The 22,225-nt window shown below is 36.7% G+C and overlaps 2 protein-coding genes across 2 annotated transcripts; one reads left to right on the top strand and one right to left on the bottom strand.

Annotated features, from left to right (window-relative positions):
* Window positions 1–89: 89 nt before the first annotated feature.
* On the bottom strand, window positions 90–12,405 carry lypla1 (lysophospholipase 1). Its single transcript, XM_051676662.1, has 9 exons — window positions 11,970–12,405; window positions 11,046–11,077; window positions 10,881–10,946; window positions 9,200–9,247; window positions 9,049–9,119; window positions 8,816–8,889; window positions 8,390–8,491; window positions 3,431–3,604; window positions 90–1,903 (listed from the first exon to the last, which is right to left on the bottom strand). Exons 1-9 carry the CDS (start codon window positions 12,036–12,038, stop codon window positions 1,850–1,852), a joined length of 690 nt encoding a protein of 229 aa, XP_051532622.1. The 5' UTR covers window positions 12,039–12,405; the 3' UTR covers window positions 90–1,849.
* A 1,986-nt stretch (window positions 12,406–14,391) lies between these two features.
* mrpl15 (mitochondrial ribosomal protein L15) lies at window positions 14,392–21,766 on the top strand. The gene is made up of 5 exons (XM_051676203.1): window positions 14,392–14,556; window positions 17,755–17,912; window positions 18,035–18,200; window positions 19,279–19,402; window positions 19,802–21,766. Exons 1-5 carry the CDS (start codon window positions 14,452–14,454, stop codon window positions 20,137–20,139), a joined length of 891 nt encoding a protein of 296 aa, XP_051532163.1. The 5' UTR covers window positions 14,392–14,451; the 3' UTR covers window positions 20,140–21,766.
* The last annotated feature ends 459 nt before the right edge of the window (window positions 21,767–22,225 follow it).

The following is a 22,225-nucleotide window of genomic DNA, read 5'->3' as shown; positions in this document are numbered from 1 at the left end:
GTTTTGAAATGCAGTGATTGCATTTGATACATTTGTGTATACCGGATAAGCTGTACAAATACATTTATTAAACAATAAAGCACAAATAATTGAAAATGGTTTGTTTTTAATGTTCCTTTTCTTCTTCTAAACTGAGAAATTAATACAAAAGGACAGTTTTAGAAAAGTTTAACCTCTTAACTCCACCGGTGGTGGAGGGCGGGGGGGGGGCGCGATATGTCGGGAAATAAGTTTACGCTTAAAACGTCAAAGTCCCCGGATACACAAGTCAGGCATATGTGGGTATTATTTGAAAACGTAGAATCTGAACTTTTCATAGGACACCATCACTTCACATTTTTGTTACATAAAATAGCAAAATAAGCGCTGAAAACATCTGGGTCGCAAATAAGCGCCACCTAGAGGTAATGTGGTAGTAATGTTAATATGAATATAAGTCTTTCGCATAGCACTTATATCATAGCAAGTCATATATCAAATGAAAGGGAATGCGACTATAAAGTTTATATTGTTGCCCTAATCCCACATTTCTATAGTTTCAAAAGTTGAAATATGATTTCTGTAAGACATCAAATACAAATGTCTCTTATGCACCGATCACTGCTTTGATATCTGCTCTTATCTTTGGCAGTTTTCTGTACAATGAACCATTGTTTACATGTCTGTGAGATGACCAGAACCATCTTAGATGACCAGAACAAAAAATTCAGTCCAGCAGGGAAAGCATGCTAAACAAATCATAGGAAAAATATATTATTGACTATGGATGACAAAATGTTATACACCATATCAGCTTTCTAATTACATCTAAATTGACCTTCTAGTCCACTCAGAGGCCGGGATATTCGATGAAACAATGGGGATGGTGCATAAACTGAAAATTAGACTGAATGTCTATGGCCAAGCACATTTGTAAGGGCAGACTTGCGTAAGAGCGCCACCTACTTTTCATATTTGCATATTGTGATAGAAGGCGATAGAGGACATATTCTTTTTCTTAGTACTTGCTGCCATCTGGTGGAATTAAATAAGCCATTTTGCAGGGAGCTGGAGCAAAGATAACCGGAATTACATGCTTGCATATTTAGGACAACAAAACAAAAATGTGTTTTGTTTTTTTTAACCTTTCTATTCATCATAAGATTGTAAACATACATAATATTATTTATGAATAATGATAAATATGATTCTTTTATTATTTGGGGGGGGGGGTGTCTGAAAAATGAGACCATTTATTTGCAATTAGTCTACAGTGTTAATGGTGAGCTTTTAAATTTGAGTGTGAAAAATTGCAGGCAGCAGCCCAAAACTGCACCAAAGTTGAAGGAATGTCCCAGGCTTAATACCAACTACTGTATTCAACCCGGAACATTCTTTTTCCATACCTATAGTCCTTATAACCTGCTTATAACAAACTGCTAGATCACAACTAATCGATGCTGGTATTCACAATTTTTTTTTTTTATTCCAACTCAATACGTGGAGCCCTTTAACCCACATGATCACATGGGTTTTTACATCACTTAATGCCATAGAGTGTTAACCAATGAGAAAATGAGACTTGCAGTAGCCGTGGAAACCTTTTTAAAATACATATCAACCAATCAATAGCCTGAGTAGGATATTACAATGTTAAATCGGTTACTATTGCAAGATCGTGCAATTCAGAGTCTTCTAAAGACTCAGTGATACTAGTTTATCTCAGTACAGTCCTAAACTCTGAGGTTTTAATACTCTTGAGCTTAGTTTAAGCTGGGTTTGGAAGTGTTGGGCTGAATTCAGTCAGATGAAGACGTAGCAGCTTGAAACAGTCCATGATTGAGTCACATGGCCAATTATAAGTTATCGATTAATTAATTGGGGGGAGGTGCTTCTCAATAAACTGTTTGATGTCCATCATTTCCTGTTAAAAGAAAGGAATAAGGAAATCAGTTAAGAATACTTGTATTAAACACAGATATTTTATGTTTCTTTATGTTATGTAAATCCCATTGATTAAAGGGGTCATACCATACAGTTTTATTATAGAAAAAAATAAGTTCCACTTATGTAAGTCAACTCTTTTTGTGCCAAAAGTATTATTAATATATATTAATTTTTCCATGACCATTTTCAACCCTCTTTCTTATCCAAAGAATTAAAGGATATGTTTTTTTTGCTACTACACCTTTAAGAAACGCCCCCTTCGCATGTCAAATAAGCAACAGCAACAGATTCACAAAAAAATCCACACCGAAATGTGCCACGCCTGCCAAAGACATTTTAGCCGCTCGTTTTTAACATTGGCATTCTTCAGAATAGAGGTAGACTGATATATCGGTTCAACCGATTAATCAGTGCCGATAGTTGCTTTTTGGAGCTATCAGTTATCTGCAAAAATCTATGCCAATAGTTTTTTATATCATTATTATTCCTCATGTGTTCCTCTATGACCGGCGCTGGAGGATTCTCCAGTTAAAACAGCTTTGTTCTACAGTTTATGTGAAATAAAAACAATAGATTTGCTTTCATCACTGACAATATTCAGCCATAATTTGATCCTCACTTCAATGCATATTTTATTTTTAATAAGTTAAAATACATAGAAACGTGCCCCATCAGCACATACTGTATATATCGAGTCTCCAACTTCATATCTTGTGAATATTAATAAACCTTATTCCTCATTAAACCTCGTCTGGTTATATAGGTATAAATACGTGAATATATAGGCTTACTAATGGTAAATGCTTAAATAAAGAGCACTGTAACAGAGCCAAGTCTCCATTTCAAAATAAGAGTCCCTGGTGTATTTCAGGCCTTTTTATATAGGAAAAAGTTCTGTATTATGCAGCAAATCTTCACTTTTTTTCTGGTTATTATTGGGATCTTGGCAATAATAAACTGCATCTGGGATTGTATTGATTTTGGACTCTTGTAGCCTCTTTGTCTCTGCAAGATATAGTTAGGATACGTGTAAGATTTGTGGACTTTTCCACCACCTTAGTTATTGGTATCGGTAAAATCCACCATCGGTCGACCTCTACTTCAGAAGGATCAAGCAGAGCAGCAGGTGCTACACAGCCAGAAACAATACAAGGCTTAACAGACTTTTCCACATTTTACTCTCATTGTTAATTCTTCTGGTGTTTGGGAATAGCTGCATCTATCCAACTTCCTCCTTATTACCTCATCTTGACTGGACCAGGCTTACTGATCAACCAATAGGCATCATTGATGTGTAAATGTGGACGGTCATGTATTAGTGCATTTATCTCTGTATTTATCTCTGGTTTTGATTACCAGGGAAATCCAATCAAATGTATACACTCATCAGTAAAAAGTTAGCCAAATGCATAAATATCAATTGTAAAAGATCTTCACGATTTGACCCCTTTAATGCATTCTGTGCATACTGAATAATGTAAATTTTAGGTTGGTGTCTGCAAACCTCAGGACATGAGCTGTGAGGCATCCTGGGATATGTTTTGAAGGTGATATGGGCAGGGTTAAGCATAGTTTTGAGTTTCTCTACAGTGAGACAGCCAAAGACAAGAGGAACCAGCGGATCTGCTTCACCATGACACTGTAGCACCGGTATGTCCTTATTATTGCTTATCACTGACTACAAGAGACAGAGAGAGTTAGAATGAGAACAGACCAGACAGAGAAAGAATGAGACGCATTAAAGTTAACATAAAACGGCATTCGTGATCCATTTTGTATCCAAAATGTGACGTTTTTGGGTGAAACTGAGACTTGATTTTTTCCAACAGTAGTGATTGGATGGTGAAAAGTGGGCGTTCTATCCCAGAATAGAGTGAGATCTAAATGCGGGTTTTCAGTGGATTGTGGAGGACTACTCCCCTCATAAAACACTGACTTTATATCAATTTATTAAATGCCTTTTCAAAGTGCACCTTTGTAAAGTTGAGGATGATGAAAAGGAAGAGTTGATACAACGCCTCTACAATATCAACATGATTGATACCTTTTATTTGTAGTTTTCTTCATGTCTACATGTACGTTACCTCGCAATAAGTTTTGCATTCCCTTGCAGAGGTGGGTAGAGTAGCCAAAAACTGTACTCAAGTAAAAGTACAATTACTTATACTCTACTTATACTTATTACTCAAGTAGAAGTAAAAGTAATGATGTTAATAATTACTTGAGTAAGAGTAAAACAAGTATCCAATTAATAGAATACTCAAGTAACTACTTACTTTAATAGGTAACACAATGGATGTTTAATCTCCAATATTCTATTACATAATACACATTTAACATAAATTAGAGAATAATAATAATAACAATTTAACAATAATTATTATTATTACTGGAAATGTTGTTCCAAACCTGTATGACTTTCTTTCTTCAATGCAACACAATTAAGGAGACATCAGACAGAATATTTTCCTCAGTCACCATTTACTTTCACTGCATGTTTGTTTTCCTCCATATTCTAAAAAGGAATGGTGACTGAGACTTTCAGTCCTTAACATTCTGTCTAACATCTTTTGGGTTCCACAAAATACAGAAAGGTTTGGAACAACATGAGGACGGGGATATGATGACAGAATATAAATTTACGGCTGAACTATCACTTTAAGGACGCTTGTCAGATTTGGACAAAGTCATTTAGAAGAGTTTGGAAACCAGTTTCTAGTAATTAGTACGGGGAAAAACGTGAACAATATTCCACAGGCCCAATCATATATAATGCTAAATAAAAAGAAGCAAGATCATGCTTTATTAATGGTTACCTTCACTATTTAACAGCATTTTAAAGTCCTGAATGGATTCTTGGTTCAGTCTAATTACAGTATTTTCAGTGTAGAAAGAATTTAGATAACTAGTTCTGTACAGTACGGGGTAAACTGCACCTAATCTCTGAATTTGGAAGCGTGTTAGGCTTATTTAAGTTTAGAATTTGTTCTCTGTTGTCCCTGAGAAAAAAGCACAGCATCTGTCAAACGCAAAGTTGCTGTACAATGTGCATGCGCAGAGATGAGCTCCAGTAGTCACGTACGCACGCGATAGGCAGAGCAAAAGGCATTTACACCTAACGTGGATATTTACATGTATTTATACAGTAGGCACTGATATATTTCAGCACTGATATAAAAATTTATACTTAGAAACTGATGTCATAAGAGCCCATAGTTACAGAATCACTCTGAAAATGACCATCACCACAACACAGACATGCTCACGTTATCACAATCGCAAAACTCACCGCGAAGAGTTTTTTTAAGTTGGAGCTGCAATTCTAATCTTGAAATACCCTCTTGTCTTGGTCTAAAAATTAAGACATTGCATGACAAAAGTCTTTGTTTGGCGCGCTTGCTGCTGCAGCCATGAACTCGACTCGAGTGACAAAGCGCAACTGTAAAGTTCTGCTGTCGTAAAAGTCCTATTCAAAAATAAATTACGCATTTATTAAAACATATTTATTTAAAAGCAGTAGTGTAACGAAAGGAACGTTGCCCATTGTAACGAAGAGTAAAAATACCCACTATTAAACCTATTCTCAAAAGTACATTTGCTCCAAAAATGTACTCAAGTAAATGTAGCGCGTTACTACCCACCTCTGTTCCCTCGCAATAGTATGCGTTCCCTCGCAATAAGTTTTGCGTGCCCTCGCAATAGTAAGCATTCACTCGTAATAAGTTTTGCGTGCCCTCGCATTAGTTTGCGCTCCCTCACAATACGTTTTGCGTGTCCTCGCAATAAGTTTTACGTGCCCTCGCAATAGTATGCGTTCCCTCGCAATAAGTTTTGTGTGCCCTCGCAATAGTATGCGTTCCCTCGCAATAAGTTTTACGTGCCCTCGCAATAGTATGCGTTCCCTCGCAATAAGTTTTGTGTGCCCTCGCAATAGTTTGCATTCCTTCATAATAAGTTTTGCATTCCTTCACAATAAGTTTTGCAATCCCTCGCAATAGTAAGCGTTTCCTCGTAATAAGTTTTGCGTACCCTCGCATTAGTTTGCGCTCCCTCACAATACATTTTGCGTGTCCTTGCAATACGTTTTACATGCCCATGCAATAGTATGCATTTCCTTGCAATAAGTTTTGCATTTCCTCGCAATAGAATGCGTACCTTCGCAATAAGATTTGCGGGCCCTCACAATAGTTTGCGTTCCTTCGCAATAAGGTTTGTATTCCCTCGCAACAGTATGCATTCCCTCGTAATAAGTTTGGCGTGCCCTCGCATTAGTTTGCGTTCCCTCGCAATCAGTTTTACGTGTCCTCGCAATAAGTTTTACATGCCCTTGCAATAAGTTTCACATGCCCTCGCATTAGTTTGCGTTCCCTCGCAATAAGTTTTACATGTCCTCACAATTCGTTTTGCGTTCCCTTACAATACGTTTTACGTACCCTCTCAATAGTATGCATTCCCTTACAATATGTTTTGCGTGCCCTTGCTATAAGTTTTACGTGCCCTTGCAATGAGTTTTACATGCCCTTGCAATAAGTTTTGTGTGCCTCGCAATAAGTTTCAAATACCCTCGCAATAGAATGCACTCCCTCGCAATAAGTTTTCCTAGGGCTGCCCCCGACCAAAGATTTTCCTAGTCGACTAGTAGGCGTTAATTTTTTTTTTTTTTTTTTTTTTACATTTATAATTGTTTTTATGTCTTCATTTGTGTAAGTAATTTTCCGCCTGCATGTTTAGATGGACACTTGCCTGATGGTAAATGGAAAGGTGGTTACTTTCGCATTAGTTTGCATTCCCTGACAATACGTTTTTGTGTGCCCTCGCAACAGTTTGCTTTCACTCGCAATAAGTTTTGCATTCCCTTGAAATAATCTGTGTTCCCTCGCAATACGTTTTTGCATGCCCTCGCAATAAGTTTTGCGTTCTCTCACAATTTGCGTTCCCTCACAAAAAGTTTTGCGTTCCCTCACAATAAGTTTTGCGTTCTCTCACAATAAGTTTTGCGTTCTCTCACAATAAGTTTTGCGTTCCCTCACAATAAGTTTTGCGTTCCCTCACAATAAGTTTTGCATTCCCTTGAAATAATATGTGCTCCCTCGCAATACGTTTTTGCATGCCCTCGCAATAGGTTTTTGCATGCCCTCGCAATAGGTTTTTGCATGCCCTCGCAATAAGTTTTGCGTTCTCTCGCAATACGTTTTGCGTTCCCTCGCAATAAGTTTTGCATGCCCTCGCAATAAGTTTTGCATGCCCTCGCAATAGTATGTGTTCCCTCGCAATAGTATGCATTCCCTCGCAATAAGTTTTGCGTTCCCTCGCAATAGTTTGCGTTCACTTACAATAAGTTTTATGTGCCCTCACAGTAAGTTTTACATGCTCTCGCAATATAATGCGCTCCCTCGCAATAAGTTTTATGTACCCTCGTAATAATACAGTAAAATGAAAACTATGGTAGAAAATATTATAATTTAGTGGTAATTATGGTTTTACTGCAAATAACATAGTTTAACTATGGTTACTGAAGTAAAAAAAGTAATATCATAGTAACTACGAAAAGTGACCATGGTTTTTTGCGGAAACCATGGTTTTAATACAGCATACTGTGTCCATATTCCTCTAAGTCCTACGTAGAGGACCTTGTAATATTTCAAATACAACCACCTTTTTCTTGTGAAATCTTTGCTGATTTTGACCAAATAAAATATAAACTGTTTAGTTTACTAAATTGAAGCAACTTGTGCTTGCTAAAAATGTCCTACATTATTTTATAGACAAAACTGTGCTGAAAATGAGTGCATCAAATATGATGCAACAGGCATCATACATTACATTCATTTTAAATATCTCCTTGTTTTACATTACAAGCTATTATGATGTCATCTTACTAAACACTTCTGAGACCCCAAAAAAAAAAAAAAAAGGTTTTACAATTTTGCTTTTTTTAAACATCAATATAGTGTTTAGTGCATTTAAAAAACACATGATAATAATGGGCTAAGTGAAACTTGAATAACAAAAGTCCTACACAAAAATGAATTGCTTGGACTCTCTGAGGATATTTTTGTTTTTAGGATTTGGTCTGTAGGTTAAAAAAAACAGCTCCATTTCCAAAAAAATTGAATTTTCTGTCTATTATTTCATATGTTAGACTTTATTATACAGAGACAATACATCTTCAAATGTAACATTGTTGGTGAATGCAATATTAACATTGGCGCCCGGATGCAGCCTCGATAGCATCTCCTCGTATCCAAATGGGAACGCTTCTTTTTTAAAATTTCGTTATTTGCTATTATTGTTATTACCTTTATTACATTACATTTTTTTTCTTTGAAATAATGTGCACTGATAAATCTTTCACATTAAGACCAGGTATGTGTATCAAAGTGGATTATGTGAAACTGTTTTCTATGCTCTTGATAAGTGAAATTATTTTCCCAACATCATCTTACCCATGCTATAAACCCACCTGTGAGAGGGTATTCCTGAGTGGTAACCAACAGCTGAGCGCGACCACACCTGCCAACTTCTGATGAGTAGTTAAAGCGGTGTAGAGAGAGAGCGCACCACCCTTTAAATACATACAAACAGTCAATATTAAATGACTGCAGTTCATCACTCCTTTGTATTACAGCCATAATTTTGGCCTCTACTGAAAGAAGACAATTGGGCGTTTGTTGTCCAAAAGTCAGAATTAAATTCATAAAGAAAAATGCTCAAATTTTTTGGAACATGATCAGAAACATTTATTTAAATGTATCAAATATATACTGGCCTTGTTAATTAGTCAGTGTAACGTATCACAGAAGTGACAGGGCATTACAGAAAGGGAAAAAGCACTTTTTAGAATTTTCATTCAAAAGTTAAAGAGAGAGAAAAAAGACTTTTGCCTTACCTGAGAGAATCCTCCCAGAACAATCCTATGAGACGGAATGCCGTTCTTAACCTCTTGATCAATCAGTGCTTTGACTGTGGAAGAATGAAAATATGTACATTTTTACTTTCTATTTGAACTATTATTGGCTATCCGTATTGGCTGCATTTTCTATTTCAGTGCATTTCACACATTGTATGGCTGATTTAGGATTTTGTTACTGACTTCTTAAAACAGTTTATATGATACTTAACTGCTTTCAGCAGCTTTTTTAATTCCTGATTCATCCTCCTCTGCGTCTGGACGGAGTCCAATTATGTCAAACCTAAGGACCAGGGATAAATAGTTGGGTGAAATAATATTTTGTAGTTAGCAAACATTTAAAAAAGACAATCTGTGTCTCACCAGGATGGCATTGCCATGTTCATGTTGAGGGTGACGGGCATGACTGGTCTTTTATGGTCAGCGACAGAGAAAAAGAAAAACAAAGAGAGGGAACAAAGTTAATGGACCATGCAGTCATATTCCACTAATGTATGCTTAATGCACAAAAAAAATACAAATTAAAAAAAAAAAAAAATTATATATATATATAAATATATATATATATATAGCCTATTTTTAAGATATTAAAGATTATGAAATTGAAAAGCATAAATCTTAAAATATTTTTTTGAGTGTGTATGTGAACTCTATCAGACCCACTGATATAATGACTGAGTGAATGAGGGCTTCAGCTGTCAAGCTTCAAAATGACACCATGAAAGTATCACAGAAGTAGTCCATATGAGTTCTGCATTATACTCCAAGTGTTCTGAAGACACACAATAACTGTGTGAGGAACACACTGAAATGTAGGCCGTTATTCACTGAAAATCTTCCCTTCTGCTGTCTTCTTCCATACAGCACACAGGTCAAAAAAATTTGTTTTTTCTTTACATCAATGACATCATACTGTAAGTCTTGATCCCTATTCCCTTTCATTATATGGGAAAGATTGTCAACTAGGAATGCACCGATATGAAAATATTTTCCCGATTCGAATACCGATTTAACAAAAAAACGATTGGCCAATACTGATATTTTGCCACTTACCTTATTTTGTCATTACATCAAAATGTACAAAGAGGTATAAAAGCTTTTTATTGTTCTAACAATAAATAATTTCCATTGAACATGGATTGGAACTGTTGAACACATTAACCAAAGGAACAAAATGATCAAGTCCAATTGTTGTATAATGGATAATGGCGTCCAAACCGCTAGAGGGCGCCGCTTGCTCACACAATGGTGATTGAAGCGCTGACTGAAGAGCTGATTGCTGCCCATATTGCGATTTCAATCTTAATTCAATCAATCGTGCAGTCTTAATGGATACCATACCAATGTTTTAGAAGTCAAAGTTTGCTGGTTTTAAAATGTTTTAGATTGTTTTACCTCATCATGTATAGATAAGTGCCGCTTTCACAACGATCACGTCTGTTTTTCCTCATTAATGTGAGAATGAGAATGATTAAAAATTAATTATAACATGTTCTTAGGAGTGCTAACCCTTCTACATTCTGGGGCTATCATTATTTCTGGATTGTGCATTTGAATTCACAGTTTTAACAAAGTGTGATGATAATTATAAATTAACCATCGGTATTTCATATCAGCGCTTTCATGCTTAAAACTGATTTACCGATGGTTATAACTTGATCAATAATTGGCCAATAAATATCGTCAGCCGATACACTGGTGCATCCTTAGTGTCCAGGGGTGGACTGGGAAGAAAATTCAGCCCGGGATTTTACATAGAAACTGGCCCAAAAGTTGTTGCTATCCTTAAGTTGTTGACCGGGGGGGGGGGTTGCTGTCCTTTTCTGCATATCGCTGCCCCCTTCCGCACCATTTTGTGGCGCATTCTGCATAAGGGTGAGTGAATGATGACAGTGCTTTCATTTTCGGGTAAACTATCCATTGAACCAGAATATGAACCATAATTGTAAAATGATGTGCAGGTAAACGTGGTCAATAAGAGAGACAGATACACCAATAGTGCTTTATACAAAACGCAATTAATAGAAATATTTTCAGTACTTACGCATGAGGGCAAATGTACTTGACATGAGGGGTCCTGATCCCCGCCATAGCTTCGGCCCATCCATGCCTGAAGAAACGTAGGGTAAAAAAGTTGGAAGAAACTACATATTGACTTTTCATGAGGTTTATTCATTCAAATCACACCACAAAATCAGGACATATTTACCCTGTGTCTCCCAGGCCATGGAGAAAGATCACCTGGAGAGAGAAAGAATTATAAACTTATAAGTCTTGACTTCATTAGGGGGCGTTCACTCTCAAAATACGATCTTGCAATCAAACACAAGACGGAGCACAATCAAATGAAATTGAACATGTTTTAAAAAGCTGAGCTGTTTGTAACTTGACAAGACAAAAAACAACAACAACCTCCTATTCTGATCAAGTAGGGCTGCTTACTTGGCTGTTCGTGGTCATTTTTGACCGGACACTGAACAGATATAACTTTTTTGTTTTTTTACATAATGGTAAAGGTATAACATTTCTTCCTCCCTGAAGTAAAATAAAAAATAAAATTATGCACTTCTTTTGTATTTTATGTTTTTTAGATCTTATTTACATAGATATTTTTCGATTTCACCATTCATTTGCATAAGCAAATTACTCTTGTATGCAGGGGTGCTTTAAGGTAGCTCTGGGCCCATAGGCTCGCCCAGAGGTTGCGCTAGAAAACATATTTATCCGTCACTTTGACCGACCGAGTTGTAAAATTTCCGTCATGGTCTATTTTTATCTGTCATACTTGTTTTCATTTTAAATACTACATTCAAGGGCGTAGCATCCATTATAATGGCATATACATGATAGTGGTTAGGCTAAATGATATTTTCTGACTCCACAAGCGCAAGTATGGTGAAACCAAGGTGTTCTCGGGTGAAAGTAGGGTCAAGTGCGAACAATCGCTTTTGTTGTTGTTTTCTCAAAACCGCCACGCTCGTGGCGCGAGACGAATGTACGCATCCTGAGTGAACGCACCCTTATTGATGGCAACATACAAGTACTCTGCTTGCAATCTATAGCATGCAACAGAACCGTTTGAACGCAAAATGAGTACCCAAAATCTCAACAGAGTGTTGATCGGATCACTTACCGCAGCCGTTGCTTTACGCGCGGCGGGCACTATCGCTGGCAGCGGCGCTGACATGTTATTACCGCACATAAAAGGACCTAGAGTTTTGCATTCAGCGAGGGAAAGCTCAAACTGTTAGCTACCGTGGTGTCACCAAAGGCACAGATTCAATGTCAACAGCTGTCTACAACGCTTGTAATTTTGCGTCGCTGGAAAACGTAAAACAGCAACAGAGATCAAACACTGAATCATCGAGCGACACTTTGTCACTGGGCTGAGTGAGATCAATAAACATGGAATGGACTCCTGACAGTTTCGGTTTATGACCCGTATCAACACTATAGTAGGCTTCAGGTCAGCTTATTGTCTTGTCTCATGCTTTACAAAGGTGGACTCGGTACCCGAACGGCTGATCCTGGAACAGTATTAAAGGCTAACAACCGCCACAAACGACAAGGCATTGACACAGGAAGTCCCGCCCACTACTAGAAATTGGAACGCTCAATCTATTGAACCAAGGTGCTCTGAGCGCCCAACGGTCAACGGATGTAGAAAGGAAGTCCCGCCTTACAAGTTACAACAGCCAATCACCTTTTAGCTACAGATATAACCTGTCAGTCAACTTTAGAACCCGCATGCGCATTAGCTATACAAGCCGGGAAAATGGCGATTTTTAGCATAATATGAGGTAAAGAATCACAATGTATGATTCCAGTTTTGTCAGGTTTTATTGCTGATATTTCAATATGTCCTTTGATCATAATCTTGACCAACTGTTTTTGAGATTTCGGTGTTTGCCCATTCAAGTAGATAGGAGCTGCACTGTCATGACTGGAAATAGTCTCCTGAGAGCGTTCTAAATATTGCCGCCAGTGGACTGACTTGCTATAAAGACTTTGATGCAGTGCACTGTTCTCACAAGTATTACAATTGTATTATCTTAATTATCTCAAATTATTTTTATCGGACCACCAACACAACACATGACTTATTATTATGGGTTCAATACAAGTTAATCTCAATCGACGACATATATAGCGTAATATTAATACCACAAAAATGTAATTCCTTTTCTTTAAAAAAAAGCAAAAATCTGCATCACAGTGAGGCAATGGAAGTGAAAGGGACCGATCCTTAAAAGTTTAAATTCTCACTGTTTAAAAGTGTTACCTGTGTTAACATGATTTAAGTGTGATAAAATTGCATACTAACTTATTTTTGGTGTAGTTATATCCAATTTTACAACATTGTTACCATGATGACGTAGCAGCGTAAACCCTAAAACCCTCAAATGACCATTAAAATACAATTTAAATGACTTTACAGCTCAAATAATACATGAGTATTTACAGAAGAATTCATGAAAGTGCTTTTATAAAATTATAAGCTTCACATTTCTGTCTTTTAAACCCTCCAAACATTGGCCCCATTGACTTCCATTGTAAGTGCCTCACGGTAAAATCGATTTTTGCTTCTTTTTCTTTCAAAGCAAAGACGGGGCGACTCGAAATGAGTTTTTGTGGTAATCAACATTATGCCCCAAATCGTGTTGATTGCGCTTAACCGGAATATTCCTTTGGTTTGCCTATATGCATACAATGAAAACGGTGAAATTAAACGTTACCCTTATACAGTGTTGGGTGTAATGCATTACTAAGCAATAAATTACTGTAATTAAATTACTTTTCCATTGAAAAAAGAAAAGTAAGGGATTACTCTTAATTTTTCAGTAATTTAATTACAGTTACTTCTGATGTAATTGTGTTAAATACTGTATAGACTACAGAACAATTCTATATAAAACAATAGTGAATTTAAAATCGAAATGTAACGTCTAATGTTAAAATATATGTTTTCTAATTTAACGCTGCCCCTTTAAATTCTTTGGCTGGTTCATGAATAATGTATTTGATTTTATATGATTTTTTTGAATGAATTAAAATAACTGCTTCATGTATATCCTTGTATTTTTCATCTGGTCGAGGTTTATAAGGGTTTTAGAAAGTAATTAGTAATAAGTAATGCAGTTACTTTTCAGACAGAGTAATTAGTACAGTAATCCAGTCACACTGTAGAAGATGTAATTAGTAGTTAGTAATTAATGACTTTTTAGATTAACTTACCCAGCACTGCCCTTATAGTTGCTACAATTAGTTACTAAATAAATTATATATTATATAAAAATATAATAAAAATAACAGTAATAAAACTATGGTATTATATGTTTCCTATGGCAATTTAAATAAAATATTAATAATTTTTATTTTTTTAAAGGGGGAATTATATGGCTATTTATTATATCCTTATAATTCTCTTTTATTATACTCATATATATTTTGTAACGTCTCATAAACAGATGTTTAAGAACCGCATATGAGTGTATTAAAATATGTAACGTTATCGTTTTATTTTCCTCGCACGTGCAGATTCCGGTTCCGGTTCAGTGTGACACGTGGGTCTCCTCACGTCTTCTGCCCTTGACTAGCATGTCTAAGGCTCTGCGATGTCTGTGAGCAAGACAACCGGAGGAAAAACCGTCAACATTGTAAAGAACCTACCTCGCATAACACTCGCCAATCTTCGGCCAAACCCGGGTGCAAAGAAAGATGTAAGTTATAACTCTCCTGCGAGCAGCTCATAGTAATAATGCTGCTAGTTAGCGGTTTAGCCTGCCAGCAAATATTTCTGTTTTACCAGTTTCTGTAAAAATATTTGAATACACCGAACAACTCCAGCGTTATCAATTACATAATGCATGTAAGCAAAACATGTAGGATGTTATATGTTTGCATATATGTCACATAAGATACACATGCATCCCTGTATACAGTTAATTATCTTTCTGTTCCTACTTACTGTGGTAATATAAGAATTCCCCCATTTTTAAGTAAGTTCTTATTACTTAATAAATCAAGTATCCCAAATAAAGTTAACATTTGTGCGCCAATTTAAAAAAGTTACTCAGAGGTCCTTAGAGGACAAAAATGTCCGCGTCAAAAAACTGCCGTAATAATATTATATATTAATATTATTTTCCACTTTCAGTGAGTTAATATTTTTAACCAACATCAGCCCTTATTATAACTACCAAATATTCATTTTCAGGATTTTAACCCTTTAAATGCCAGTTTGTTTACATAATACCACTGTTGTTTTTTATGAAAAAAAAAAGAAAAACAACACACACACACAAATTAGTAATTTTTCATATACTAAATGCTAAGGGGATTTTTTTATTTTGTATTTATTTATTTATTTATTTATTTTTGATTATCACAGTCTGGGATATGTCAATGATTAGCAACAACATTGATTTTGATGCATTATTATTTCTTGTGCAGTGTCAGATAAAAAAAAAAAAAAACAGGACCTTCGAAGACAAAGATGTCCGCATCAAAAAACTGCCATAAAAATATCATATATTAATATTATTTTCCACTTTCACTGATTTTTTAACCAACATCAGTCCTGATCATAACTACCAAATATTCATTCATTTTCAGGATTTTAACCCTTTAAATGCCAGTTTGTTTACATAATGCCACTGTTGTTTTTTTTTACACACACACGCACACACACACTTCTCAATACACACATACAAAACACACTCTGACATCCAAAACAACACACCCACACAATTTTAGCTGCATCATTTATTCAGTTGGCCTGCAGTGCTATAATACAGCAAACAGAAAATAGGTAAAAAGAATGTATTTGCTCCATAGGCTAAACATGAGAAAAATGGCGCCACCTGGTGGAAAATATTAAAAATGTAAATTTTGAAGCCAGGGCTCTGGAATGAAAGTATAATACAGGTGCATCTCAATAAATTAGAATGTCGTGGAAAAGTTCATTTATTTCAGTAATTCAACTCAAATTGTGAAACTCGTGTATTAAATAAATTCAATGCACACAGACTGAAGTAGTTTAAGTCTTTGGTTCTTTTAATTGTGATGATTTTGGCTCACATTTAACAAAAACCCACCAATTCACTATCTCAAAAAATTAGAATACATCATAAGACCAATAAAAAAGAAACATTTTTAGTGAATTGTTGGCCTTCTGGAAAGTATGTTAATTTACTGTATATGTACTCAATACTTGGTAGGGGCTCATTTTGCTTTAATTACTGCCTCAATTCGGCGTGGCATGGAGGTGATCAGTTTGTGGCACTGCTGAGGTGGTATGGAAGCCCAGGTTTCTTTGACAGTGGCCTTCAGCTCATCTGCATTTTTTGGTCTCTTGTTTCTCATTTTCCTCTTGACAATACCCCATAGATTCTCTATGGGGTTCAGGTCTGGTGAGTTTGCTGGCCAGTCAAGCACACCAAGACCATGGTCATTTTACCAACTTTTGGTGCTTTTGGCAGTGTGGGCAGGTGCCAAATCCTGCTGGAAAATGAAATCAGCATCTTTAAAAAGCTGGTCAGCAGAAGGAAGCATGAAGTGCTCCAAAATTTCTTGGTAAACGGGTGCAGTGACTTTGGTTTTCAAAAAACACAATGGACCAACACCAGCAGATGACATTGCACCCCAAATCATCACAGACTGTGGAAACTTAACACTGGACTTCAAGCAACTTGGGCTATGAGCTTCTCCACCTTTCCTCCAGACTCTAGGACCTTGGTTTCCAAATGAAATACAAAACTTGCTCTCATCTGAAAAGAGGACTTTGGACCACTGGGCAACAGTCCAGTTCTTCTTCTCCTTAGCCCAGGTAAGACGCCTCTGACGTTGTCTGTGGTTCAGGAGTGGCTTAACAAGAGGAATACGACAACTGTAGCCAAATTCCTTGACATGTCTGTGTGTGGTGGCTCTTGATGCCTTGACCCCAGCCTCAGTCCATTCCTTGTGAAGTTCACCCAAATTCTTGAATCGATTTTGCTTGACAATCCTCATAAGGCTGCGGTTCTCTCGGTTGGTTGTGCATCTTTTTCTTCCACACTTTTTCCTTCCACTCAACTTTCTGTTAACATGCTTGGATACAGCACTCTGTGAACAGCCAGCTTCTTTGGCAATGAATGTTTGTGGCTTACCCTCCTTGTGAAGGGTGTCAATGATTGTCTTCTGGACAACTGTCAGATCAGCAGTCTTGCCCATGATTGTGTAGCCTAGTGAACCAAACTGAGAGACCATTTTGAAGGCTCAGGAAACCTTTGCAGGTGTTTTGAGTTGATTAGCTGATTGGCATGTCACCATATTCTAATTTTTTGAGATAGTGAATTGGTGGGTTTTTGTTAAATGTGAGCCAAAATCATCACAATTAAAAGAACCAAAGACTTAAACTACTTCAGTCTGTGTGCACTGAATTTATTTAATACACGTGTTTCACAATTTGAGTTGAATTACTGAAATAAATGAACTTTTCCACGACATTCTAATTTATTGAGATGCACCTGTAATTCATGATTTTATGCTTTAATGACACTGGGATCAAGTATTGTCATTTTAATGGGTTTCAATGGGGACATTTTTGTCATTAAGGTCCTGAGTGTAAATATTTTGTGTATTATAGATGTATTATAGGAACTGTGGTTGAAATATCAAAATTCCCCCCAGAATACACACCTTTGGCTAAATTTATGCTGTTGGCATTAACACGGCTAAAATGATCGAAAAAAAAAATGAAAAAGAGAAAAATGTCCTGAAGGTCGCACAAGGGTTAAGGTTTAGTTTGAGATGGAATATTTCCAAGTAGCATTTAGGTGAGCACAGGAGAGGAGGAATGTAGGTGGTTTTTGCTGGAAAGCACAACTATTTTTGAAACATGTAGAATGGATCATCGTGGATGTGTTCTCACTTCACAGGAGAAGCACAGAGGTCGAGGCATGCATGGCGGCAACAGAAGTGGACGGGGACATAAAGGTGAACGACAGCGCGGAAATCGACCCCGACTGGGCTTTGAGGGTGGACAGACACCGTTCTATCTGATCATCCCAAAATATGGCTACAACGCTAATCACAGGTAATGGTTTACAGCTGTCATGGTATAGGGTGCTAAATATATATCTCTGACCTTTGACCATACATCCTGTTATTATCATAGCAACACTAATGTGAATGTGTGTTTGTGCGATTTCCCTCCAGTCGTAGACCCCAGTATCCCCCACTCTCCTTGCGCAGACTGCAGTACCTCATAGATTTGGGGCGTGTTGACCCCACGCAGCCCATCGATCTGACCCAGCTCGTCAACAGCAGAGGAGTCACGGTCCAGCCTCTGAAACGAGACTATGGCATCCAGCTCATTGATGAGGTGCGTATATGTCTTTGATACCTGACGGGAATGTTTGTTGACAAAGTTGTCATTTACTCACCTTCATGCCATCCCAGATGTGTATGAATTTCTTTCTTCTGCAGAACACAAAGATTTTTAGCAGAACATATCAGCTGTGTAGGTCCACACAGTGAAAGTGAATGGTGATCAGACCTTTGTACCTCCAAAAATCACATATTGAAGTAATCCATAAGACTGCAGCGGTTAAATCCATGTCTTCAGAAGTGATTTGATAGGTGTGGGTGAGAAACAGATCAAAATGTAAGTCCTTTTTTTACTCTAAATCTCCACTTTCACTTTTACATCTGAAAGTCACATGTTGTGCCTGTTTTAGTTTTTACTTTCACATCTGAAAGTTAAAGTGGAGATTTAGAGTAAAAAAAGGACTTAAAATGTGTTAAGTTTCTCACACTCGCCTATTATATTGCTTCTGAAGATATGGATTTAAACACTGGGGTCGTATGGATTACTTTTATGTTTCCTTTATGTGATTTGTGGAGGTACAAAGGTCTGATCACAAATCACTTACATTGTATGGACCTACAGAGCTGAGGTATTCTTCTAAAAATCTTCATTTGTGTCCTGCTGAAGAAATAAAGTCATGCACATCTGGGATGGCATGTAGGTGAGTAAATGGTGAGAGAATTTTCATTTTTGGGTGAACTATCCCATTAACTTGCATCTGTGGATGCACCAGCGAATGGTGTTGACTGACAAAGGTTCACCAACGCAAACTGCCTTAACGTGAGGAATTCACAACAGAGTAACTTTTAAGTCAGAGTAAAAATGACTAAAATTGATGGATATGACATGATGAAATATTTACTAAATTTAAGAGACATTTTCGTCAAAGACAAAAATGTACCTACAAGAAAAAAAAAGAAAATTAACACTGCTTGTGACCATCTCTGTTGTTCTTAATGAAAGTATGTAGGAAATCTGACTGTCCAGAAGGGGGCAGCAGCAAAGCACAATTGACTCCAAGTGAAATTATTATAATATTTGTTTTTTTCAAGTTATGCTTGTTATGTACTGTCTGTGTGTCTGTTTGTTTCAGGGTGCTGATATGTTTTGTGCCAAAGTTAACCTGGAGGTTCAGGTTGCATCAGAGAAAGCCATTGCTGCTGTTGAACGAAATGGGGGTGTGATCACAACCAGCTACTATGATCCACGCAGTCTCCGTCAGTATACTTGCATCCTTACATACATAAAAGTCCATTTCACGCTTTGAAGAGCCTTCCAAAAAACCTGGCACTTGCAAAACGTTAATTATAATATAATGAATTATTTTACAATTTAAATATTGCTTGCAAAATACTTTATTTAGTCTGAATACATGATTAATTTTGATTGGTCATGAAAGGAGAAAGATGCTTTTTGGGCCCAGATGTTGTAGTTAAGGCATCTACCAACAGAGTTAACTGGGCCATGCTAACCAGCCAAACCTTGACCCCTTGATAAATATACACACTATACACAGTCATTTCATTTACAGAGTGTACTGAGCTCCTCCTACATCTTGGTAATGAATACTGTAATATAAGTTGCATTCGTAAGTTTTTGTGTGTGTGTCATTTTAGAGGTCCTCATCAAACCAGTCCCTTTCTTCATATCTGGGCAACCCATTCCCAAACGCCTCCTTCCTGGTGAAGACCTTCTCCCATACTACACAGACGCCAATAACCGCGGCTACCTCGCAGACCGTGATAAGATTCAAGCTGCACGGCTAGCTCTTGCTAAGAAGTACGGATACAGCTTACCTGACATCACAACAGATGTGCTGTTTGAAATGCTGGCACAAAGAAAGGATCCTCGTCAGATCTTTTTTGGGTTGTCACCTGGGTGGGTGGTTAATATGGCTGACATGAAGATCCTCAAACCTAAAGATGATAAAGTCTTGCAGTATTATGGCTCATAATGCTTCATTACTCACAATGTGTTGTCTCTGGATGTAAGAACAATGTATATAGAGTGAAATACTTGTTTAAATTCTTTTTCTATAATAAAATTCCATACCACATTCCATACTTATTATTGATTTAAACCCAGAATGCACGCAAAAGAAATCTAAGAACACTATATGAAGGATGAATCACAGCCTTGCCAATGAAAACGTGTTAATGAGTGAACCATAATTTAAAGGAAGATTTGCCATACCAGTAACACTTTGTATGAAGTCTATACATACAGTGGGTTCCAAAAGTCTGAGAGCTCTAGTGAAAATGCATCTGCATTTTCTAATTGAATACAGTTTTATTTAAAAGTTGAATTGAAAAATATACTGCTTTTTAACAGCATCTTGTGTGCTTCAATGGAAGCAAGAAAATCTGAACTTTTATACTAAAGAGTTAATGTCACAAATTTGCATTGATTTGAGTAGTGACTAAGAATCTTATACATTGCTTCATTGAAGTCATAACATTTCTTTTTTACAAAAATCGTTGCATTCAATTTGTGATTATTTCTAGGTTGAAAGGTGCTGTAAGCGATTTTAACCAAAGGCTTTTTAGCCTCTAGTATTTTAAAATGGTCTAGAAATTCTCGTTCTAGAAATGCACGTAGCATAAAGAAAAGGTAGCAAAGTAGCGTCTTGACAACCGTCAAACTGACTGTCCGCGGGCTTTTTTCCCCGCCATTTACAGAGCTAGCGCTGTCACAGAAACAGGTGTGATATTTATTAAATTGCACCCATTGATATCTTTCAATAAATAGGGAAATTTTCTGCTTGCCATGTCATAAAAAACACCTTACAGCACCTTTACATTACATTTTGAATACTGCATTTTCATTTTTTCTCAGACATTTAGGCTAATGCCTATCCCCAATATTCTTGAGTCCCATGACGCGATGTGGGCGGAACTTCCGGTTAAGCGAAAACAATCATTATCTTGCGTGCTAGCAGCATTAAAAATGGCAGAAACTTGAGAACAAATGATCACATAATTACAGCAAGGCGATATTGTTCTTCCCCACCTATCTGATAATGATTATGGGTTTCAGGGTTACGGCCAAATATGCAAATAGAAGCATTTAAGTTATTTTGTTGAGTCTTTATCCATCGATGGAAGAACCTGAGCAGACTAACCTGAAAAGCTATGTAGCTTATTAGCACCTTCACAGCTGTAAAGTTGGACATGTTTTGAGAACTGTAGATAATTATGTTTATTTTAAAGCATATACTGAGTCTAGTCAGAACCTGAAGAGTTTGTTGTAACAAGATTATGTACTTACTGCAGACAGGGGAGGTCTAGACAGCAGGATGCACGTGTATTACAGGACTCAGGATTACAGGATGATAATACTGTCATGCTGCCGTTTTTCAGATAAAATACAATTATTTTGCGGGAGATGAATGTGTAGTAAACTCAATCTAGCTTTATAATTGTTAGTTTACATAATCTCTGTATATAAATGCTATAAACTGCATGAAATGTTTTAGTGCTGACTGAACAACTGATCCTGTTGATAGATTGAATGTATTGTTCTTGTGTAGGAAATAACAATGTATTAGCAACCACACAATAAACTGTACCATACAAAAAGAACTACATGCAATACAAATCAACATATTTATTTGGACATACATTATAAACTTTGTACACAAAAGTTCAATGTTCTCTGTAAAGCAACTATAAAACAGTATTTATTATTAAAAGCACTAGCTGTACAAATAAATGTAATTGATACTGAATTAATGTCCACACTGTTTTCCAAATCACCTTTTCCCCTTAAGGGAAGACATGCACATTCTGCAAAGACACTCAAAAGAAAGTGAATTGCAGGCAGGAAAAATGCAGAAAAGAGGAAAATCATAATACAATTAATTTAAAACGTGCTAAAACATCTCACTACTGTACATGTCTCATATAATAATTATGGTCTTCTACTGTAGAATTTATCCATTTAGCATCACAGCATTAAATCAGTCGAAAACACCGTCACTACTCACAGACAGTTCAGGTAAAACACTGTTCCTTTTTATATTCAGTAATAATGCCATTTCA

This window comes from Myxocyprinus asiaticus, chromosome 1 (genome assembly GCF_019703515.2).
Source record: "Myxocyprinus asiaticus isolate MX2 ecotype Aquarium Trade chromosome 1, UBuf_Myxa_2, whole genome shotgun sequence".
Lineage (NCBI taxonomy): Eukaryota > Metazoa > Chordata > Actinopteri > Cypriniformes > Catostomidae > Myxocyprinus > Myxocyprinus asiaticus.
The sequence above is the reverse complement of the archived record's forward strand: the minus strand, read 5'-3'. Positions and strand labels throughout refer to the sequence as shown.

Coding starts and splice junctions, on each gene's coding strand:
- lypla1 (XM_051676662.1), bottom strand. CDS start 12,038: ATGTGCGGTAATAACATGTCAGCGCCGCTGCCAGCGATAGTGCCCGCC. Junction 9,120..9,199: donor AACATGGCAATGCCATCCTG/GTGAGACACAGA, acceptor CCTGGTCCTTAG/GTTTGACATAATTGGACTCC. Junction 3,605..8,389: donor TCAGGAATACCCTCTCACAG/GTGGGTTTATAG, acceptor TGTCTCTTGTAG/TCAGTGATAAGCAATAATAA.
- mrpl15 (XM_051676203.1), top strand. CDS start 14,452: ATGTCTGTGAGCAAGACAACCGGAGGAAAAACCGTCAACATTGTAAAG. Junction 14,557..17,754: donor ACCCGGGTGCAAAGAAAGAT/GTAAGTTATAAC, acceptor CTCACTTCACAG/GAGAAGCACAGAGGTCGAGG. Junction 19,403..19,801: donor CTATGATCCACGCAGTCTCC/GTCAGTATACTT, acceptor GTGTCATTTTAG/AGGTCCTCATCAAACCAGTC.